Genomic DNA, 22,822 nt, shown 5'->3' on the forward strand with positions numbered 1-22,822 from the left:
GAGACATGGAAAGCCTCAACTCATACATTGATTTACCGAAATAACCTCTGCTCTCCCACTTCCTTCTATTCAAAAAGGCAAGCAACCCTTAAACAAACATACCCGATTTCATAAACGATCGTAGAAGGGTATTTTTGACCATTTTCCTTTTTATTCATCTATAGACCCAAAAAGTGTAGTCCTAGTACATAAAAAAAAGAGAAGGAAACTCAAAAAATAGAGGAAGGAAATAATATATATATATATATATATTTTTTTTTTAAGATTTCAAAACAAATTAAATACTGAGCTGTTTTTGTACCATCTCACCATTGGCCCTCACTGTTCCCTATTTGTGGGTTCTCAGTAAAACACACAAAGCTCAGAAGGGTTGTAGAAAGCTAACAATGGTGAAAGCGGGAAGAAAAAGAGGTGCACCAGCTGAAGAAGAACCAAATGACGGAGCAGTAGATTATGAGAAGCAAAGGGCTGAGAGAATCAAAGAGAACAAAGAGAGACTGCACAAACTTGGTATTCTCGAACTCACAAAAAAACTAAATCCCCCTTCCAAGAAACTCACCACTCCTCGAATCAGCCGCCGGGCGGTGTCAATTGATGACCCACCTCGCCGCTCTTTTAGGTATTGACTCTCATCCTTCCTTAGCTAGAGTTTTCGGGTTCGAGTTTTTTAAAAATGAAATAAATTTTTCTAGCTTTATAATCCGGCAATGGGTGTCTCAAAATTGGGAGATTTAACGAAGTATCGAACACCGGACGGAAAAAAAATTGGGGCTTGCGGCCCCAAAGGCCTGATTTAGTGTTTTGACCCTCTGGCTGGCCCTGATTTTGATTTTCCAAAAAAAAGTAGGAGAAAAGGTTGAGTTGGGTTTGTTCTTATTGCAGTCTTTAATGGATATAAAATGTTGTCTATATGCTGATATTTTGGTGTTTGATTGGAAATAAATGTAAATAACAACAATATACCCAGTGTTCGAAAGAGTGAATGCAAGCCTTATCACTACGAGTCTGAGGTAGAGATGTTGTTTTTGAAAGACCCTTAATCAAAGCAGTAGTCAAAGGAAAAGCATGATAACTAATAGATATGTTTGACTTATTGAGAAAACGGAAAAGAAAATTGCGAAAGTTTTGTGTATATATTTCATGAAACCAAACGAATGCTCGTTTATGCTTAGTTCGTGTATGATGTTTTCTTTTTCCTATGATCACCTTTTTTCATGAGATGTCTTTCAAAATACTCGTGAAAGATGTTCTTTATCAAATGATTTTTAAATGTTTTTAGGTTGAAGGATAAGCCTCCAGTTAGTTACATAGAAAGGATGATTCCCAAGACAGATAAGGTATCAAAGGAGGATGTGGAGATTAACATAGGAGAAGGTGAAAACCCTGAGTTCTACACAGAGGAGCATGAAAAGCTTTTAGGTGATTGCCAGAATGCTTGGACTCTCTATGTTGATGGTTATGGTGAAGATGGTCAGCGTGTATATGATCCTGATAATGGCAAGTCATGCCATCAGTGCAGGTCTAAACATTTGTTCTCACTGTTCGTTTTTATGTTGTTCTATTGCTTAGTTATCATTTATTCATATCTGTTCCCTGAGCACAGTTTCTTAGAATATATATCACTAATTTAGGCCTCCTTCCATGGGATGATGAAGATGATCAAGTCTATGTTGTCTGATTGAAATATTTCTTCTCCATTTAGCATGAAAAATGAAGCTTTTCTTCCCATTGTGGAAGCTAGCTTAAAGCATGTGGTTGTTAAGATTGAATATAATATTGTCTTTGAATTTCGGGCATGAATATTGTTAAAGAAATTTGTCCACAAGCATGCATATCAACTTGAATATTCAATGTGTTGTATTCATCTAGAGTTGAGACCATTTTATTCGTGATATTTGTCTTAAAGAGATAGCACAATAGGTGTTCATCATTAATGCATTTTGCATTGTTACTCTGATTCGACATTTACCTTTTCTTATCAGTACTTAGAATTTCGTAAAACAATTAGTTCTGCTGCCAATTTCATGAAAAAACATCCTTCTCTCTATGATCAAAATGCAGTCTATCTAACCTTCGCTGGTTTCAATTTATTACTTGATGTGAACTCCTAAAAATATTTGATACAATTGCAGGCAGAAAACTCTTGGTCAACGCACTGCGTGTAGCAATTGCAAGCTCGGTCAAGGACAATTCTGTGGAGATTGTCTGTACATGAGGTGATAACTCTTTGATATCCTCTTTAGCCTTTTTTCTGTAGTATTCCCTTTAGTAGCTAATTTTCTATCCCGAACATATGGGTGTTACTTCAAACGACAGTTTCCGATGATCTTAATGCCCATGTGAAATGTCTGTGGATCTAATATTTGAGCTTGCACATGATGTAGGTATGGAGAGAATGTCATTGAAACAAATGAAAATACAAACTGGATTTGCCCTGTCTGCCGAGGAATATGCAATTGCAGTCGATGCAGGCGTGAAAAGGGGTATGCAGCAACTGGTGCAATCTACAGAAAGGTGAACCATTTTGAACCTTTTATGATTGATTCATTCCACCAGTAAAGGCTAGATTGCTCGCCTGATAATTACAAAAAATTCTCTTTTATGTATATATAAATTTGAGTTGGGAGATAGAGGTTTTCAGGGTTGCAGCATTCAATCCTAAGGAAGTTAACTTGTTTCCAGGTACTGCGTCTTGGTTACAAATCTGTGGCTCACTACCTTGTCAAAACTCGAATGGTAGTGACCACGAATATCTAAGCTCTGCAGATTCACCTTCCAGGAAGAGTACAGTGCCATTCACATAGTTCACTAATACTCTCTCAACTTCTCAAACTGATGATAACAAAACTTTGAAGGGGGGAGAACGCACACATTTTGACGGTGATGATGCATATTGTGATCAAGAAGATGTCAATGAGTGAAACAATGATAAAAGATAAGAGCGATTTTTGCCTGACAAAGACTGAAAGTGAAAAAGACCCTATATGTAAGCATATATTACTACATCAGCTCGATTAACAGTAAGCGATCTTTTTTTGTTTAGATATAAACATTTTGTAAGCATTTCAATGGTGGGAATCGCTTGTATTTTGCTCGTGGTTATTTTGCATCTTCGTTTTACTGATTATGATAACTGAGCACTAACTTAACAGTCTCATTTTTACCTCGTATCCTTTGAAAGAAAAATTACGACAGGTTTTTGCTTGCTTCTAAAAGTTATTCTGTTGTATTAGAATCTTATGTAGGAACTGTATCTTTTACTAAGTAGTTTCTAGCTAAAGAAACAAAATCCTTCAACTGATTGTTCACGATCCATTGTTTCACGAGGGGAAATTAAAGGTAACAAGGTGAGTAACTCTGGTTCTTCAGCATTTCCATGTTTAGACCTGGGAGACGGATGCAAGTAAAACCTTCTTTCTTTGATAGCTTTCTCTTCTTCCACTTTATTTATCGTCTCAATGGATGGAGAAGCTCGTTTGTTTGAACGAGTTGAGGGACTTGGGATGATGATGGGCTGAAACTGTGAGTTAGTAATCTCTATGTCTGGTCTTCGACATTGTCTGCGATGGTGAAGCTTTGATGTATTATGCTGCTTTTGAGCTTTTGAAATGTTTGTTGCTGCTGCAATTTCGAGATTTCCATCAATACATTCAGATGTACCAGTTAATCGTTGAACAACTTCTCGAAAGCAAGATAAGTCTGCCTGTACGAATGTTGTCATTTCTTTCGATAACCTTGTATGAATTGTCGTCATCTCCATTGTGTTCACTGATTTTTTGTATCTGCAAAACATTCTTCCTCATTAGTATGCTTCCATCTTCCCTAGCTAGAAATTGCCTACGATTAGTATCTCGATTTTTTGAGCTACATACCTAAATTATCAGGTGTTTGAGTTTTTTACTTGATGATGATATTTCAGGTAGAGAATTTGTGTGATTTTGACCTTCAAACTCTGCTAAAATCAAGAATCATTCAATACAATTTAAACATATGACGATCAAAATAGACTCATAACAATGGTTTTTGAAAAATCAACATATTTCATTCAGTAAACCTTCAAATTATACAGAATATCAAATATAATTCATAAAATTCTGATTCTTTTTCTTATTGTAAATGGAATATAAAATGAAAAAGACTTGACAAATGCACCTCTGCAAATCAAATTAAGTTTCTTCAAGGTGAGGAAGAGGAATCAAGCAATGAAAATAACCACAACAAAATAATAACGACGATGAATAGAGTTTTAAGATTTATGAATTATCAAAATATTTTTAAATACGAAACTAAAATATAATCTTTGGAGGGAAAAAAAACCGAATTCAAAGCGTCTAACAAGGAGGTTGACTTATTTTAAACCTTAAATTGGTCAACTTCCAACATATATATAGCTTTCAACCGTTGAATATTTGACCACTTTCCCTAATAAATAAATAAATAGTTTTTACGGAGATCTTCATTTTTACAAAAAGTTCGTCCTCGTATCAACCAAAAACAAGAAATATTGCAGGATTTCAATTCATTGAGCAAGTTTTTTCCAATATAAAGGAACCAAAAATGCAGTTAGTCTATGACTGTTTCTGTGCTCGTAAATGTACATATTTTGGTATATTGTCAACCAAAAACAAAAAATCGCCAATAATGAATTTCTATTTCGATTCCCAAGCATACATAGCCATGTAGTCATTATCTTGTATCTTTGAAGAATGAATCCGGTATTTCCAGAGGAGAAGACAATGTTGAAACACATTTGAACTGTTACACGAAAAAATCATACAACGTTCACATCAGATTACTGAACTATGAAGGCGTTAACAACAAAATCACCAATTATCAGACACACGCGGAATAATACCTTATGCAGCTTGTATTTGTCCCTCAAGGCTGTTAAAGTACGTCCTCTTCTGCTTAATTGCAAGTCGTGTATGATAAGAACACATTCCTTTAAATCCCCTGGTCTATATCCCGAGCAACGTTGAAGGGCTAGACTCTGTATAATGAATAGAGTTCATTATCAGTGTTTTCATATATCAAGGTACTTAATATAAACGAACGTTGGATCAAAATCCTCACCCAAGGATGTGACTTTGGCTGTAATGTGAACCTTGAAAGGAATAACACAGCAGCAGCTACCAAAGACGGCAAGAATTTCACACAGTTGTAATCCAGTAAACTTAACTCTGCTAGGTAGTGACCTAGAAACTCTAACTGCAGATTGTTTTTCTGTAAAAACAATAAAATTAGCAAACATTTAACGTGAATACAATTGAATTGAAAATCATAATGTTCATGTCATATTTGAACACTTACTTTGTGATCTTGTTTAGCAATTTTGGTAAATTGTCTGCATACCAAAGCAAAAAAGAACGGTCATATCAGTCGAGAAACCACAGATCATTACAAATGCACGTATAGTTACTCGCAAAACAGCTACCTACTCGAGAAATGTCTTGATTGTGGGATTTCCCATTTCAAATTTGAGGCATTTTAGCACATCAGCCTCCATCTTTACCATCTCTTTCTTTGAATACGAATTGTCTGTAATATAACAAAATTCCCCAACATCTGGAGGATTAATCTCCTCGTACTTCCTGATAATTATTAACAGATCATATTAGATTCGCAAGCAAAACACACATTGCCACGGAGGCAGGGGAATAAAACCAGTTCTTGGCTCAAGTACTTACGCAGCAATGAGCATTGAAGAAACACCCAAAAGCTGAAGTTTCTTCCTAGGGATGACATTCACTGATAAGAATCTATCAATGTAGGAAACAGCAAGATACAACGTATCCGAAAGTAGCTTGTATTCATCAGTGACTTCGACCAGCCAGTCCACTAAAACTCCTCTCATGTTTGCACTTACATCCTTCTGAACTTTCTCAAGGTAATCAGGCAATGGTCTTCTCTTTTTCTCAATCTGATTCGAAAAACCACAGAGTTAATCAAAAACTCAAAAAACCAACAATCAAGATTTGATAAAAATCCAATCTTTAGACTACCCATTTCCAAATTCATCCATAAGAAACCAAATCAAGCTCTATTAGCTAACACCCAAATAAATAAAGATTCAAAAATTTATAGAAAAAGAGTAAATAAAAATGCACCAACCTCCATTTGATGAAGATAATCATATATATCAGAAGCATAAGCACTACACATCTGTGGGTCATCATCAGAGGTTTTCAGCTCCCTCTTAATAATTTGTTCACATTTGGGTCTCAGAGGCTCAGAAACAAACACCTTGTCCTCAATCTGATTAATACCCACATTACACAAATCTTGAATCTCACTCAACACAACTCTCTTCTTATTGGGTTGTTGCAGCTGCTGAACCATTGCTTCTGCTGCTCTTTTCTTAGTCAATCGAGTTACTCTTACAAAATTTTCTTGATCTGCCATTGTTTGCTACTCCCTTTTCCTCTCTCTGTGCGTATGATGTGGGGAGAGTTGAGTTGAAAGAAGAGGAAGAAAAAGAGAAATGTGTATATATATGGCGCCATATTCAGCTGAAAAATTTTCAGTTTTGGCGCTGTGGGTGGCATTGGGTTGTCTTGTTGAGGCAAATTTTTGGCTAATTGTTTTTTTATTTTTCAGATTGAATTTTGAAAAGTGAGATTTGGATTTCCCTCCATTACTTTCCCTTTTTGAGAAATCAATGGAGAGAGAGAGGGGGTGGGCTTTTTTATTCAAGAAACTTTTTCTTTCAAACAAAAAAAAATTAGGGCAAACTGTTAGGTTGTGGAGCCTGATTAATATATATAACTGTTTACGCGTTTAGGTTTTACTATTTATTCTATATATAACTGTTTAGGCTTTACTATTTATTCTCTGTAACCAAAAATACTCTGATTCATTTTAATATAAATACACCCCACCGCCGTGGAAGTTTACTTAGGGGGTGTTACCACGAAATATTGGGTTTTCTCGTTCTCTCTCTAAATCTCTCATCTCTTTCTCTTGAAAGTTCTTGTGTTCTTCATTCATCAATTGTGTGTGCGTGAATTCGATCCTAACACAAACTACATAAATCCAACGACTTTAACTTATAAATTATTAGGGTTCACGAATGTTTTTATATCAGGTTTTGGATTCGAGATGATGTATCATTAAAGCCTAATTTATCATGATATCAGAGCAGAGTCCGTCTCATCCGATATTGGGATTCTCAAAATCAAAATTGTCCACGCACAAGATGCTAAGCACTGGGCTTGAGATGAGTATTAAAAAATGACAAAAGTTCAACATCGATGGATAATGAGATAGGTGTATTCCTTATAAGACTTGGGTAATTCTCCTCCATTTGAGTCAGCTTTTGGGGTGTGAGCTAATTTAACATTTATACAATCCCTATGACGTGAGTGCATTTTTCCCATATAGATTTGCAGAGGCTGAGTCTTTGAACTCCTTATTGAAAGTCTGTATCTCATATGAGTGGAATGTCAAATTATATGAGTATTCTTGACATATTTCACTCATGTGAGTGTGAAAGTAGATCGTTGTCTATGAGAATAAGTTTGTTTTCAAAAACACACAAGAAAATTGTGATAGCACACATGCTAGCTAAAAGAGACTATGTCAACACCTTGATTATTATGTAAGCAGTAATACTTTATTTCCCTAAATCAGTCATAGTTCAAAGCAGTTATAATGTGGAAGCTAACAAAGCAAACCTCGAAAGAACAGGAATAAGAAGATAAATGAGAAATATACCAAAAGACACAAAGTTTAAACGTGATTTGGTCAATCGACTTACATATTAGTGTGGCATTTTAATATAATAAAAATATATATGTCACATAATGTATCATGTTGGGATTTGTTTTCACGGAGGGAAGGGTCTGGTAGCGTGAGGCAGAGAGGAGAAAAAAGTGAAAAAAATGGGGTCTTGGGGTGGTGGACTTGTCGAGTTCCGAAAGAGTTCCGGTGACTTGCTGGAAAAAATTAGGAACAATAAAAGAGAACTTTTTGAAGACTCCACCCCCCTTAACTTAATGACCAAGTTGTTGAAATTAGGTCTTATGTCTAACTCGCACTCGAAAAAATTTCGATATCCTAAGGTTAATCAAAGTTTTGCACATGGGATGGACGCCAAGAAGGTACTGTTGTTCATCTTGTATTTCAAACATACTTAGAACAAAACTTTGAACACTTTTATAAGACAACAAAGTTTAAGAACATTTTCACAACTAGAAAATTAAAACTAGTAGCGAAACTAAAATTAGAAACATATTTAAAAAAAATATATGAAATATTTTTCTTAAAGAAAAATTGTTGTTAATATGTGTCTAAATAATCTTACTGATTCCAACAAACTTTGCAGAAACACAAAGTTACCAAGTTTAATGAACCAGTGAAGTACAAAAAATAGAAAAACTGAAATTAATTCACAAATCTAAAATTTGTAAAACACATACCAGAATCTGGAAAAATTTTAATAGGAAAAAGATCAAGTTCACTGAACTCACAGTGTCCCCTTAAGGAAATTATTCCCCTCTAGTATCCGAGGTTTAATTTGGAATATGACCTCTCAGGGTAAAATGATTGCAATCACCAGAGTATAGATATCAAAAACTCCGGTGTCAGCGAACGACTCAACGGCAGTAAAGTACACTTAGAATACTAGATTTAGTAGTTGAAGAAGAAGTCCATGAATTCTCTATTAAAATGAGAGGAAATCCCTCAATTTATAGAAAACAAAGGGTAGTGCGAAAAAGGTTCTTATTGTGCCTTATCGGAAAGGTCGCAAACCTTTGAAAAAGTCATAATTTTTCAGAAAGATCGTCACCTTTAATAAAAGTCACAACTTTCCATAAAAGTCATAACTTTTCATAAAAATCGCAACTTTTCATAAAAATTGCAACTTTTCATAAAAGTCACAACATTTCATAAAAGTCACAACTCTTCATAAAGGTCGCAACTCTTTATTTTCCATTCACACCTTTTTAAAACCAAACAGGTACTCCAATAGGCTATCGCCTAACAATGCCACGTTAATTAATACTAAATTATTATCAACCGCAATCGTTTAATCACAAGTACTTCCACCTTGCTGTCCAAAGATGATACACTAACGGTTCAAAATCGAATCAAACCGATCGATATAGAGTACTCCATAAATCATCAGCCAATCTTTTATCTTAAATTCAGTTTCTACCTAAGTAGCTACACCAACCATGGAAATTTCATACTACATCCTCATCTTCATATCCCTTTACTTGCTAAAGAACCATTTCCTTAGAAAATTCCAAAATCTCCCAGCAAGTCCATTTATCTCTTTGCCCATTATAGGCCATCTATATCTACTCAACAAAAAACCAATTCATAAAACATTAGCCAACATCTCAGAAAAACATGGTCCTTTGCTATACCTCCGATTTGGATCGCGTCCTGTCCTGCTTATCTCTTCCCCTTCTCTAGCAGAAGAATGTTTCACCAAAAACGACGTTGTTTTTGCCAACCGTCCGAGGCTGCTTGCTGGAAAACATCTTGGTTACAATTATACCACTCTTCTTTGGGCCTCCTATGGCCAACGTTGGCGCAATCTAAGAAGGATATCTACTCATGAAGTCTTGTCCACTCAGAGAATTCAAATGTTTGCTGATATTCGTAGAAACGAGGTTCACACTCTACTTCAAAGACTCGTAAGGGGGAAAAGCTGTGGTGGAGATCCTAACACAAACGTGGTGGATATGAAAGCGGCTTTCTTTGAGATGACACTGGATAACTTGATGATGATGATTGCTGGGAAGCAATACGATGGCGATTCTGATGAGAAGTTGGAGGCATCTAGAAGGTTTAAAGAGATTGTCACAGAAAGTTTCAAAGTGAGTGGTGCAACAAATATAGGAGATTGTGTGCCTCTTCTTAAATGGATTGGCGTAAACAAACTTGAGGATAAGGTGAAGTTACTGCAGGAGAAGAGAGATAAATTCATGCAAGAATTGATTGAAGAGCATAAGAACCGGCGAAAGGGATCTTCTGTGGAGCAAAGTAACAATACCATGATTGATGTTCTCTTATCCCTCCAAGATTCGGAGCCTGACTATTGCACGGATGAAGTGATAAAGGGCATGGGAATGGTCATGTTTACAGCAGGTACCGATACTACAGCTATTACAATGGAATGGGCATTATCACTTCTTCTGAACAATCCCGAGGCACTAAAGAAAGCTCAAAATGAAATCGATACTCACATCGGAGAGTCATCAAGATTACTTGATGATTCAGACCTTGCTCAACTCCCTTATCTCCATGGGATTATAAATGAAACTCTCCGAATGTATCCAGCTGCTCCATTACTTGTACCACACGAGTCCTCGGATGAGTGTGTCGTTGGAGGTTTTCATGTTCCTCGAGGTACAATGTTGCTAGTGAATTTGTGGGCAATACAGAATGATCCTAAATTGTGGGACAAGCCAAATGAGTTCAAGCCTGAAAGGTTTATCGATGTCAAAGGTCAACGAGACGGGTTCAGGCTAATGCCATTTGGATATGGCAGGAGAGGATGTCCGGGTGAGAATTTGGCAATGCATGTTGCTGGCTTGGCATTAGGATCACTTATTCAGTGCTTTGAATGGGAAAGAGTAAGCGAAGAGCTGGTAGACATGACCGAAGGAACTGGACTCACTATGCCGAAGGCTATACCATTGCTAGCAAAATGTAGGCCACGCCAAAATATCGACAACCTTATTGCTCATTTGTAATCACAATTCTCCCCTGCACTCTCTCTTTGCAGACATAATGAATAAACACATAAAGCTAATGCTACATTTGTCTAATTAAAAAAAAACTGAGGCAAAAGTATCATCTAATTTTCAAGGCAAAATATAGACATAACATTTCATTGTGACAATCATGTTTTATGTGAAACTGATCTTTGATGTTATGTTATATTATATGTTTGTTATAACAACATTTCGTCATAGAAGCCAAAGACTTTGGGACAAACGAGGCTGTTACAGAGAGATTTGACTGTAGTATTAAAATGTTACTCTTACTCCAATACACTATCGCCTATCGATGCACAAAAGGTAAATTAACCGTAAATTATCATCAACCCCAATCGTTTAACGATAAGTGGCACCTTGCTGTCCAAACTCTAAAGATGATAAAGTCAAATAATGCTGATAGCAACACATAACTATAAACCAAGACCTTGCACTCCATAGATCATAAGCCTAATTATCTTAAATTCAATTCCTACCTAAGTAGGCCTAATTAAGTATTCTGTTGGTTGGAGTTACTGTATGAAGTATCTACACCAATCTCTTACCTCCGATTTGGATCGCGTCCTGTCCTGCTCATCTCTTCTACTTCTCTTGCAGAGGAATGTTTCACCAAAAACAACATTGTTTTTGCCAACCATCCGAGGTTGCTTGTTGGAAAACATCTTGATTTCACTAAAAAAAAAATACAACTTTTAGCAGCAATAAATATTGACATTAATAAAAAGTGTTAAAGTTTTTACCGACATTAGTTAAGTATCATTAGAACCAATGTCACTAAAGGCTTTAGGGACGTATACAAAGAGTGTTAATTGTAGTGTTTCAATCATACACGTCTTTCTTGGGCTTCATGTGGCCAACATTGGCGCTACGTAAGACGGATATCCGTAAAGATGATCATGAGGTTTCGCGCTCAGCTCCAAATGATGGTGGAGATCCTAACGCTACAATAAAAATGATTATTAATGGCATTTAATTTTTAATTGCCACTAAAAAAACATTTGTTAAGTTTGCTTTTTAAAAGTGATAATCATATTGTCATAGTGTCTATTATCACGAGTTCGGAGCCTAAAGGGTAAAAAATGTTAACAAAAATTCCAAAACGGTATATGAAATTTCTTTTTAACCAAAAGGGCAAAATCGCTGCTATAGCAGCGATTTGTTAAATTTGCTTTTTTTAAAAAAAAAAAATTATAACAAAATCGCTCCCTCGGGAGCGATTTTCAAAATAAAAATCTTTTTTTTAATATTTTTTTGATATGTCGCTGCTTAGGCAGCGACTTGTGTATATTTTTTTTTAGTTAATATTTTTTGTTTTTTTTTTATAAAAAAGGTTTAAATCAATTTTTAAAATCAAATAGCTGCCAAAGCAATGATTTTTAATTAATTTTTTTTTAAATAAATAAATAAATAAATCGCTGCCATTTTTTTTAGTGATTTAATTTTTAAAAATTAAAAAAGAAATAATTAAAAATTGCAGCAATTTAATTTTAAAAAAATATTTTTTTCATTTAAACTTTTTTAAATAAAAAAAGCAAAAAAAAAAAATTAAGGTAATGTCGCTGCATAAGCAGCGACTTACTTAAAAAGGTATAAAAAAAAATTTTGAAAATTGAAAATCGCTCCCTCGGGAGCGATTTTGTTTTAATTTTATTTTTTAAAAAAAAAATCAAATTTAACAAAATCGCTGCTATAGCAGCGATTTTGTTTTTTCCAATGGACAAAATCGCTACTTCGTGAGCGATTTTGCCCTTTTGGTTTAAAAGAAATATCATATACCGTTTTAGAATTTTTGTTAACATTTTTTACCCTTTAGGCTTCAGATTCCTATTATCATTGGTCCCTTATAATTATATGATGTTATTTGACTGAGCATGAAATGTAAGAAATTAAGAAAAACTTTCAAAATTTACTATTTAAAATAAATTATAAACATTTGTGTAGTTCGAAACTATCTTATTAAGATAAAAATGGGTATTTTTAAGTATAAGATTTTTTTGTGTGTCTTGTACTCTTTTGTCTTACTAGAGGCATTCTATAAATGTTTTACGAACATATTTGAAATTTACAAAGATATATCGACCAATTTAGAATATTACATAATATAACATAATCTATAATATTATACGAAATTATAACAGAGAAAACACTATAATATGTCAATCTTGTATAATAGTGTATAAAAATTCAATCTGAATTTTTTTTTTGACAATAGACCCCATAATTACTATTTTTTGGACGCGCATAGGGTAAATTTCACCCTTTATAATAACTTGTAAATCATGTAAAAAAAAACAAACAAAAACTAGAGTCTAAACAAATCCCATAAAATAAATTCGATACAAAATCATGGAAAAGTTTTAAACTCGAAACCTCTTGGATAACATGACTTTTTACTAATATATGAACCACATTAAATTACTTGTAAATTTCAAAATATCCTCTAAGATGGGAGTGTCTAATCTGAAACAAGGTTTATTAAGATGTCAAATTGAATTATACGGATAATGTTAAAGTGCCATATATGACTTAAATCCAAAAAATAATAAAACAACTTATGTTTATATTTATAATCAAATACAACTTCAATTTTCAAATATCATTTACACTTTAAAAACAAAACTCTTTTTTCTTCAAATTTCTTATAAATATGCATACACAACTACCTAATTTAGTAAAATACATTTTAATTTTTTTTACAACATATGTTAATTAATATGAGTTAAAAAAAATAGTATCTTTTTACAAGAGGAGTATATGAAAGTTTTCCTAAAACGTGTCACATCAACATTTGGTCAAATACTTTTTTTTTGGGGGTGGGGGGTGGATGAGGAGAAATTCTACTAGTTTAGGAGCAAATTACACTTAGATACATTCGAGTTTGCAATGTTACGAATCTAACTATATTTTGGTGGACTAGATATATGTATCTCGGGATATAAGCGTCAAAATTTGGTGGATATATAGACAAATCTCACTTGTCTCGCTCGCCCTCGCATTCTCTCATCTCGATTGCCACTCTCCTATAAATCTAATATCTAAATTTTATGTGAATCAGTGCAGATACATATATATGGTGAGTATATAATGTGATTTCCATGTATTTCACTTGCCTCTCTCCCTATTTTAATATATTTGACAATAAAAATAACTTAAAATACATTTTTTTTTAATGACAAGAGACCCCATAATTACTATTTTTTGAACGCGCATAGAGTTATTCACCATCGCAATATCTTGTAAATCATACAAAAAAATAAACTAAAGTCTAAACAAATCCCATAAAATAAACTTGATAAAAAATCATGCAAAAGTTTCAAACCCGAGACCTCTTGGATAACATGACTTTTTTCTCCTACATGAACCATATTAAAATTGCTTGTAAATTTCAAAATAATCTTTAAGATGGGAGTGTCTAATCTGAAACAAGGTTTATTAAGACGTCTAATTGAATTATACGAATAATGTTAAAGGGCCACCACATATGACTTAAATCTAAAAAATAATAAAACAACTTATGTTTATATTTATAGTCAAATACAACTTCAATTTTCAAATATCATTTTCACTTTAAAAACAAAACTATTTTTTCTTCAAATTTCTCAAAAAATATGGCTAGACAGCTACCTAATTTAGTAAAGTACATTTTAATTAATTTTTCTTACAACATATGTTAATCAATATGAGTCAAAAAAATAGTATCTTTTTAAAAGAGGAATATATGAAAGTTTTCCTAAAATGTGTCACATCAACATTGGTCAAATACTTTTTTTTTGTGTTTGTGTGTGGGGTGGGGGTGGTGGATCAGGAGATATCCCACTATTATAGGAGCAAACTATACTAAGAAATATCTGAGTTTGCAATATTATGAATGTAACTATATTTTGGTAAATTAGATATATATATCTCGAGATATAAGCAGTCAAAATTAGGTGAAAACAATATATCAAAAATGGATTCACATATATCTGGATACATAGACAAATCTCACTTGTCTCACTCGCCCTCGCATTCTCTCATCTCGATTGTCACTCTCCTATAAATGCAATGTCCAAATTTTATGTGAATTAGTGCAAATGTGATTCCCATGTATTTCACTTGCCTCTCTCCCTATTTTAATATATTTGACAATAAAAATAACTTGAAATACATCTTTCTTAATATATTGCACTAGAAAATTATTAATTAGTGGTACTATACATAATTATTTGAAAATATAGATAAAATTAATATGTATGGTATAAATGTATGTTTAATAAGATAGTTATAAGAAGGATTAATATAATCCAACCCAATCATTTTTTTAATCAATGTTGTCCAAAGTGGAGGGTAAATATGGAGGGAAATCCAAATTTCACTTTTTTAAATTTCAATATGAAAAAAAAAATAAAAAAAATTAGCAAAAAATTTGCCAAATGTCAAACTCAAAAACCAATGCCACCCAAATAGCGCCCAAACTGAAAATTTTTCAGCTGAATATGGCGCCATATATATACATACACACACCCATTTCTCAATCTCAGCTCACTCTTCTCTCTCAATCCCACACATCATACACATAGAGAGAGGAAAAGGGTGTGTAGCAAACAATGGCAGATCAAGAAAATGCTGTAAGAGTAACTCGATTGGCTAAGAAAAGAGCAGCAGAAGCAATGGTTCAGCAGCTGCAACAACCCAATAAGAAGAGAGTTGTGTTGAGTGAGATTCAAGATTTGTGTAATGTGGGTATTAATCAGATTGAGGACAAGGTGTTTGTTTCTGAGCCTCTGAGACCCAAATGTAAACAGATTATTAAGAGGGAGCTGAAAACTTCTGATGATGACCCACAGATGTGTACTGCTTATGCTTCTGATATATATGATTATCTTCATCAGATGGAGGTTGGTGCATTTTTCTGTACACTTTTTCTATAAATTTTTGAATCTTTATTTATTTGGGTGTTATCTAATAGAGCTTGATTTGGTTTCTTATGGATGAATTTGAAAATGGGTAGTGTAAAGATTGGATTTTTATCAAATCTTGATTGTTGGGTTTTTGAGTTTTTGATTAACTCTGTGGTTTTTCGAATCAGATTGAGAAAAAGAGAAGACCATTGCCGGATTACCTTGAGAAGGTTCAAAAGGATGTGAGTACAAACATGAGAGGGGTTTTAGTGGACTGGCTAGTCGAAGTTACCGATGAATACAAGCTTCTATCGGATACGTTGTATCTTGCTGTTTCCTACATTGATAGATTCTTATCAGTGAATGTCATCCCTAGGAAGAAACTTCAGCTTTTGGGTGTTACTTCAATGCTCATTGCTGCGTAAGTATAGTAGCGAAGAACTGTTTTTTTTCTCCTGGCAATGGGCCTTTGTTTGTAAATCTAATATAATCTGTTGATTATGATCAGGAAGTACGAGGAAATTAAGCCGCCAAGTGCTGAGGACTTTGCTTACATTACAGACAATACATTTACAACGAAAGATGTGATAAATATGGAGGCTAGTGTTCTACAGTCGCTCAAATTTGAAATGGGGAATCCGACAACCAAAACATTTCTCGGAAGATTTACTAGGATTGCCCAAGAAGGTTACGAAGTAAGTGCAAATATGACACGAAGTCACAAACATTATGATATTCAAGTCAATTTTGTTTTCGATATCTGTTTGCTGATGCTATCTATTCTGCTTTACGTAGAACCCCGATTTGCAGTTGGAGTTTTTGGGCTACTACCTAGCAGAGTTAAGTTTATTGGATTACAATTGTGTGAAATTCTTGCCGTCTTTGGTAGCTGCTGCTGTGATATTCCTTTCAAGGTTCACATTACAACCAAAGTCACATCCTTGGGTGAGGATTTTGATCCAATGTTCGTTTATATTAAGTACCTTGATATACAAAAATACTGATAATTAACTCTATTCATTATACAGAGTCTAGCCCTTCAATGTTGCTCGGGATATAGACCAGTGGATCTAAAGGAATGTGTTCTTATCATACACGACTTGCAGTTAAGTAGAAGACGAAGTAATTTATCAGCTGTGAGGGACAAATACAAGCTGCATAAGGTATCCATTTGCGCGTTGTTTGATTTTGTTGTAAACACCTGTGTATAATATAATCCAGTAATCTGATGTGAACATTTGTATGATTTTCTTGTAACAGTTCAAATGCGTATCAACATTGTCTTCTCCTCTCGAAATACCAGACTCATTCTTCGAAGATACAAGAGAATGATTTCTCGGGCTCTCGAGCATATGCTAGGAAATGGCAATGAGATACTACGGCGATGATACGAGGAAGCTGGTTTATGCTGATCTGAGGGCATCATTAACCTGAGTTTTTCATTTTGTTAGATCAGGAATAGTCATTGAGATATATGAAAGTTATAGTAAAAATGATGATTCTTATACATTGTTGCATTGAGTGCTGATTCAAATTTAGTATAGATACAGTTACAATACACTAGTACTCATAAAAATTAAATGAATGTTTTAAAATCATATACAAATATCCGAGTATTGTTTTAGATTACAAGTTTCAAAAGTTTTTTTCTTAAGTATTGTGTAAAGTCGAATGTTATCGCGTAAAATGGATAGAGGAAGTAACATTTTTAAAATGAAAAGTCAAATGGACTCTCTCTGTTCAACGATAGTTGTTAATTATACTATTTTGACATTGTATTTATTATTCTCTTTGTTCATATTTAATTGCCATGTTGTATTTTTTGAAAGTTAATTTGACTAATTTTTAAAATTAAGTTAGATTATATTAATTTGATGTTTTAAACAAAATAATAATAATTAGATATTCAAAAATCATATGAGAAATAGCACAAAATTCCAATTTTTTTGCCCCTACAATTTAAAATTGAAAATTATGATAATTAAAAGTGGACGGACATAGTATATTCAAAGGGTAATATAGTAAAAAATTTCTATTTATAGTTTTTTAAGAAGTGTACAAAATCAATAGTTGATAAGTACAAAAAGAATAAGTATTAGTCGTAAATTGTGTGGAGATACTTAATCTCATATTTTTTATAGGGTAATTTATATTTTTGGTAGATTTGATTAGATTATTCAATAGTTTTAAAATTAAAATTTAGATTTTGAAGAAAAGTACTATAAATTTTATTTTTTTAATATCAATAAATTGATATATATATATATATATATATATATTAGGCAAAGCTAGTTTAGATCTAATAATAACAATAATACCACATACATTGTGATAGACAGAACATTAATTACCTAGAATTTTTTGTATGGCCGATTAAAAATTGTATTATGCACAATAATATTAATGGTAAAAAGCATATATGAATTGTTGTTGCATATTGTTTTATAGTGTATTATATTGTGTTAGTTTATATCGTATTATATTAGTTTAATGAATACACCATTTACATAGATTGTATCATTTTTCATCGTTAAATAAATCTAATATTAAATCATAAGCAGAGACAAAATGAGAAAAAACGAAAGATAAGACACAGTCATATTAAATTGGTCATTGCATTCATAAATTGTGTTAGGGTTTTCTTCGTTACAAAATCTTGGTTAGTTTTTGTGCTACTAATTTTATACGAGAAGAGTCCATTAAATCTTGAAGGATACATCTATACTAGGTAAAATATCCTTTAAGACAGTATCATTGGCATGCCTCAAACTATAAGCATTCTCTGCATGTTTCGTGGTAAAATATTTTTCGGCAAGATTTGCTGTATCCAATATAAAGAGAACGATAATTTAGGTAGATAAACTAAATAATGAATAGTTAATGTATGAAATTCACGAAAAATGATAGTTTAAATGTGTTTTAAACCATTAATTACACTCTATTTTGAGGGTTTTTACACATTATTTCCTAACATATCATATATTATATTTTGTTATGTTATAATATTTCGTATTCTATTATTTTAGTGAATACAACATCTGAATAGATTCTATAATTTTTTATCATTACAAAATGTCATAAATCAACAAATTAAGAATAAATCTACCAAAGAAAAAGCAGGGTAAGGAAAAAATGAGAAAAAAGGTACTCACAATCAAAAACGATTACACCAACTTGATCGCTATATTAAATAAAAAATTAATGATATATTTAAAATGATATAATATAATAAAATTTGAATAGGAATAAAAAAATATATATTTATATTAACATATGACACAATACAATACTCTTTTCGTTCACTTTTAATTGTCATGTTGCGTTTTTCATGAATCAATTTGACTAATTTTTAAAATTAATTTAGATTATACTAATTTAATATTTTGAATTTTTTTTAGATATTTAAAGACTATACCAAAAGTACTATAAATTGCATATCAGTATTATGAAAAAGTAATATCATAAAATGTTAGTTAAAATCTTTATAATTTGTCTTTAAAAAGGGAAATATGACAATTTAAAAAGTGAACGGATGGAGTCAAAAGCGAATCCATGATTTGAATAGTGGTTGTAGCCCACACTTGGAATATTATGTCGTACATACAAGTAAAATGTTAAATTAAATGGTTAAATAACATATTTTGAACACCTTGACACAACAATATGATGTAGCCTAGTAGTTTCAGGCGTCTTTCAAGTAAAGATACACACGTTTAAAGTTTTAAAGTGTTCGTATTTCATTACAAGCTCTAAGATAAACTTAAAATAAAAATAGTACAATCAACACACTAGCTAGATACGAACCCATGTCCCAATGACAAATTGATCTCTAGCTTGTACCAACAACACAATAACAATCCTATGCTTTTCATAAATACACCGTTAATTATATCATAATTCATATTCGTTTTTAAAAATAAATATACATATATATATATCCCATCTAGAGTGTTCGAATCCGCCTCTAAGGGGTACGATATAATCGATAACAACCATCCAAACAGAGTGTCAACTAAAATCATTCCTTAATTACAATAAGGTGTTGGAAAAAAACAACCTTTTATAAAGAAGCGGGTATATTTGGAGGGAACCCAAAACTAAACTTTTTAAAATTTCGATCTGAAAAAAAAAAAAAAGTTAACCAAAAATTTGGCATAACACCAAAAATTCCCAAAAACTCAAAATCCATCTGAAAATTTCCCTCAAAAACACTCACTCTGCTGAATATATGGCGCCATATCTCTATATACATAGTACACTCATCTCTCTTTCCCTTCCTCAGCTTCCTCTTCCTCTGTTAACCCTACCCCCACACACAGAGAGAGGGAAGAAATGGCAGATCAAGAGAATTTTGTTAGAGTTACAAGATTGGCTAAGAAAAGAGCAGCAGAAGCAATGGTTCAGCAGTTGCAACAACCCAACAAGAAGAGAGTTGTGTTGGGTGAGATTCAAGATTTGTCTAATGAGGGTATTATCAAATCTAGGAAGACTATTAAGAGGAAGGTGAAAAGATCTGTTGCTGAAAAAGATAAGGAATCTGATGTTGATGTTAATTTGGATGATGATCCTCAGATGTGTGGTGCTTATGCTTCTGATATTTATGATTATTTTCATCAATTGGAGGTTAGTGTTTTTGCTCATTTCAATATATTTTGTGGTGTTCTGTTCTCAGATCTTAGTGATTAAGTCTGTTTTGCATTTAACTCTTGTTTAATTGGGTGTTACTTAATAGAGATTGATTTGGTTTTTAATTGATAATTTTGCCAATGGGTACTCTAAAGATTGGATTTTTAGCAAATGGGTTGTGGTTAATATCATTGAATTATCTAATCTTGTTAATAGAGCTTAGTTTGGTTTTTTATTGATGATTTTGCAAATGGGCAATCTAAAGATTGGATTTTTGGCAAATGGGTTGTGTTTATATCATTGAATTATCGAATCTTGTTAATATAGCTTAGTTTGGTTTGGTTTTTAATTGATGATTTTGCTAATGGGTACTCTAAAGATTGGATTTTTAGCAAATGGGTTGTGGTTAATATCATTGAATTATCAAATCTTGTTTAATTGGGTATTACCTAATAGTAGCAGAGCTTGATTTGGTTTCTAATTGATGATTTTGCAAATGGGCATGGTAAAGATTAGATTTTGGCTGTTGGGTTGTGGTAAATATCATTGAATTATCAAATCTTGATTGGATTTGATATTTGGGTTTTTGACTTATTCCGTGGTTTTCGGATCAGATTGAGAAAAAGAGAAGACCATTGCCTGATTACCTTGAGAAGGTTCAGAAGGATGTGAGTGCAAACATGAGAGGGGTGTTGGTCGACTGGCTGGTCGAAGTTGCAGAGGAATACAAGCTTCTATCGGACACGTTGTATCTTACTGTTTCACACATCGATAGATTCTTATCAGTGAATGTCATCCCTAGGCAAAGACTTCAGCTTTTGGGTGTTTCTTCTATGCTCATCGCTGCGTAAGTATTGTAACCAAGAACTGGTTTATTTCTCCTGGTACTGTGTGTTATGAATCTAATATAGTCTGTTAATTATGATCAGAAAGTATGAGGAAATCAAGCCTCCACATGTCAAGGATTTTTGTTACATTACAGCCAATACGTTTACGAAGAAAGATGTTGTGAAGATGGAGGCTAGTGTGCTACAATCCCTCAAATTTGAAATGGGTAGTCCCACAACCAAAACATTTCTCCGGTAGGCCTTGTTGTTTTGTGAATAAGTAGTGTTCAACTTGTTAAAGAACGATTACGGTTCCTTGACTGATGTCTGTTCTTATTTCCTTTCTATGCAGACGATTTACTAGAGTTGCTCAAGAAGATGTTAAAGTAAGTGCAAATATGTAACATGAACATTATGATTTTGTATTCGACTCTGTTACTGTCAAGTGGTTGCTTATTTTATATTTTTTCTGCCTTTTACAGAACCCCGATTTGCAGTTTGAGTTTCTCGGCTACTACCTAGCCGAATTAAGTTTATTGGATTATAACTGCGTGAAGTTTTTGCCTTCTTTGGTAGCTGCTGCTGTGATATTCCTTTCAAGATTCACATTACATCCAAAGGCACATCCTTGGGTGCGGATTTTGATCCAATGTTCACTCTACTTACAGTTTCATTTATATATATCGAATTGCTGAATTAACTCTGTCCATATTGTAGAGTCTGGCCCTTCAACGTTGCTCGGGATATAGAGCAGCAGATTTGAAGGAATGTGTTCTTATCGTACATGACTTGCAATTAAGTAGAAGAGGAAGTACTTTAGCAGCTGTGAGGGACAAATACAAGCTGCATAAGGTATTAATCTGCTCGTTCTTGATAGTGATTTTGTTGTCAACACCTACATAGTTCAGTAATCTGATGCGAACATTTTTATGATTTTCGTGCAACAGTTCAAATGTGTGTCAACATTGTCTTCTCCTCTGGAAATACCGGATTCATTCTTTGAAGGTACTGTGTAATGATTGGAAAAATTTGGTATGAGACGTTACGATGATACCTGGAAGAGATGGAACTGCCTTCTTGATGCTGGCTCATGCTATTTAAAGGACTTAACTTTAGTAGATCTGCAATAATCCTCATGATGTATGAAAGTTATAGATATAGTGTTGTAATGTCTCTTCATGTTTAGAGCCATGGATAGTAAAAATAAATGTTTGTTGTAAGTTATAATAAGGTGGAAATAACTCTAGAAAACTATATATTATATATGAAAAGATATGGATGTATACAATATTATTACCTTCATTTGCAAGTACTAAACCCCTATTGCAATTCTCTTTGGTTCTTGTATGTATTGAAAATACCTCTTTGTAACAGTTTCGTTTGTTTGGACCTTTTTGGGTGCCTTTTATAGCGATTGGTTATTATACATCTTGAACAATATTTGATATTTATATTATTTTTTAGAACTTTTTTCATTACGCACGCAAAAGGAAAGAGGTGGGGATTACAAGGTGATTAATCTGTTGGTGAAGATTTCTTCGCCAGAGTAAACAAATTGAGCTATTAAGATTTCTCACATTTAGTTATTATTTGATGTTTTAAATTAAAAAAAAGAGCCCAAAAATCATATTTTTTTTTTCCAATTTTTTTATGCTATAGTAAAAAGGTAATTAATATTGATTATATTTTAAAAAGGGTCTCCATCTTTTATCTTTAAATTAGTGTGCAGCATTAAATTGGTCAAGTAATTATTGATGCA

General features: G+C 33.0%; 6 protein-coding genes across 6 annotated transcripts; 4 read left to right on the plus strand and 2 right to left on the minus strand.

Annotated features, from left to right (window-relative positions):
• The first annotated feature begins 273 nt into the window (after nt 1-273).
• Nucleotides 274-3,215, plus strand: LOC101259225 (uncharacterized). Its single transcript, XM_004252701.5, has 5 exons — nt 274-619; nt 1,280-1,519; nt 2,133-2,216; nt 2,385-2,514; nt 2,683-3,215. The coding sequence occupies exons 1-5, from the start codon at nt 387-389 to the stop codon at nt 2,755-2,757; spliced, it is 762 nt and encodes a 253-aa protein (XP_004252749.1). The 5' UTR covers nt 274-386; the 3' UTR covers nt 2,758-3,215.
• On the minus strand, nt 3,197-3,859 carry LOC101255478 (VQ motif-containing protein 31). The gene has a single exon (XM_019211636.3). It carries the CDS (start codon nt 3,791-3,793, stop codon nt 3,272-3,274), a length of 522 nt encoding a protein of 173 aa, XP_019067181.2. The 5' UTR covers nt 3,794-3,859; the 3' UTR covers nt 3,197-3,271.
• A 659-nt stretch (nt 3,860-4,518) lies between these two features.
• Nucleotides 4,519-6,657, minus strand: LOC101255776 (G2/mitotic-specific cyclin C13-1-like). The gene is made up of 7 exons (XM_004252773.5): nt 6,112-6,657; nt 5,688-5,920; nt 5,439-5,591; nt 5,311-5,344; nt 5,074-5,223; nt 4,856-4,990; nt 4,519-4,755 (listed from the first exon to the last, which is right to left on the minus strand). The coding sequence occupies exons 1-7, from the start codon at nt 6,400-6,402 to the stop codon at nt 4,687-4,689; spliced, it is 1,065 nt and encodes a 354-aa protein (XP_004252821.1). The 5' UTR covers nt 6,403-6,657; the 3' UTR covers nt 4,519-4,686.
• Nucleotides 6,658-8,741: 2,084 nt separating this feature from the next.
• On the plus strand, nt 8,742-10,848 carry LOC101256076 (cytochrome P450 81Q32-like). The gene has a single exon (XM_004252774.5). It carries the CDS (start codon nt 9,177-9,179, stop codon nt 10,704-10,706), a length of 1,530 nt encoding a protein of 509 aa, XP_004252822.1. The 5' UTR covers nt 8,742-9,176; the 3' UTR covers nt 10,707-10,848.
• Nucleotides 10,849-14,498: 3,650 nt separating this feature from the next.
• Nucleotides 14,499-17,216, plus strand: LOC101258929 (G2/mitotic-specific cyclin C13-1-like). Its single transcript, XM_004252700.5, has 6 exons — nt 14,499-15,607; nt 15,799-16,031; nt 16,119-16,305; nt 16,406-16,555; nt 16,639-16,773; nt 16,871-17,216. The coding sequence occupies exons 1-6, from the start codon at nt 15,317-15,319 to the stop codon at nt 16,940-16,942; spliced, it is 1,068 nt and encodes a 355-aa protein (XP_004252748.1). The 5' UTR covers nt 14,499-15,316; the 3' UTR covers nt 16,943-17,216.
• Nucleotides 17,217-19,703: 2,487 nt separating this feature from the next.
• On the plus strand, nt 19,704-22,392 carry LOC101258635 (putative cyclin-A3-1). The gene is made up of 7 exons (XM_004252699.5): nt 19,704-20,233; nt 20,851-21,083; nt 21,166-21,318; nt 21,416-21,449; nt 21,546-21,695; nt 21,781-21,915; nt 22,011-22,392. Exons 1-7 carry the CDS (start codon nt 19,943-19,945, stop codon nt 22,077-22,079), a joined length of 1,065 nt encoding a protein of 354 aa, XP_004252747.1. The 5' UTR covers nt 19,704-19,942; the 3' UTR covers nt 22,080-22,392.
• The last annotated feature ends 430 nt before the right edge of the window (nt 22,393-22,822 follow it).

Source organism: Solanum lycopersicum, chromosome 12 (assembly GCF_036512215.1).
Source record: "Solanum lycopersicum chromosome 12, SLM_r2.1".
NCBI lineage: Eukaryota > Viridiplantae > Streptophyta > Magnoliopsida > Solanales > Solanaceae > Solanum > Solanum lycopersicum.

Excerpts from the sequence above, each read along its gene's own strand:
- LOC101256076 (XM_004252774.5), top strand. The coding sequence starts at position 9,177 with ATGGAAATTTCATACTACATCCTCATCTTCATATCCCTTTACTTGCTA.
- LOC101258635 (XM_004252699.5), top strand. The coding sequence starts at position 19,943 with ATGGCAGATCAAGAGAATTTTGTTAGAGTTACAAGATTGGCTAAGAAA. Across the intron at positions 20,234-20,850 it reads ATTATTTTCATCAATTGGAG|ATTGAGAAAAAGAGAAGACC; the intron begins GTTAGTGTTTTT and ends TTTTCGGATCAG. Across the intron at positions 21,916-22,010 it reads ACAAATACAAGCTGCATAAG|TTCAAATGTGTGTCAACATT; the intron begins GTATTAATCTGC and ends TTCGTGCAACAG.
- LOC101258929 (XM_004252700.5), top strand. The coding sequence starts at position 15,317 with ATGGCAGATCAAGAAAATGCTGTAAGAGTAACTCGATTGGCTAAGAAA. Across the intron at positions 15,608-15,798 it reads ATTATCTTCATCAGATGGAG|ATTGAGAAAAAGAGAAGACC; the intron begins GTTGGTGCATTT and ends TTTTCGAATCAG. Across the intron at positions 16,774-16,870 it reads ACAAATACAAGCTGCATAAG|TTCAAATGCGTATCAACATT; the intron begins GTATCCATTTGC and ends TTCTTGTAACAG.
- LOC101255776 (XM_004252773.5), bottom strand. The coding sequence starts at position 6,402 with ATGGCAGATCAAGAAAATTTTGTAAGAGTAACTCGATTGACTAAGAAA. Across the intron at positions 5,921-6,111 it reads ATTATCTTCATCAAATGGAG|ATTGAGAAAAAGAGAAGACC; the intron begins GTTGGTGCATTT and ends TTTTCGAATCAG. Across the intron at positions 5,345-5,438 it reads ACAATCAAGACATTTCTCGA|ACAATTTACCAAAATTGCTA; the intron begins GTAGGTAGCTGT and ends TTTGGTATGCAG.
- LOC101255478 (XM_019211636.3), bottom strand. The coding sequence starts at position 3,793 with ATGTTTTGCAGATACAAAAAATCAGTGAACACAATGGAGATGACGACA.
- LOC101259225 (XM_004252701.5), top strand. The coding sequence starts at position 387 with ATGGTGAAAGCGGGAAGAAAAAGAGGTGCACCAGCTGAAGAAGAACCA. Across the intron at positions 2,217-2,384 it reads GGAGATTGTCTGTACATGAG|GTATGGAGAGAATGTCATTG; the intron begins GTGATAACTCTT and ends CACATGATGTAG. Across the intron at positions 2,515-2,682 it reads CTGGTGCAATCTACAGAAAG|GTACTGCGTCTTGGTTACAA; the intron begins GTGAACCATTTT and ends ACTTGTTTCCAG.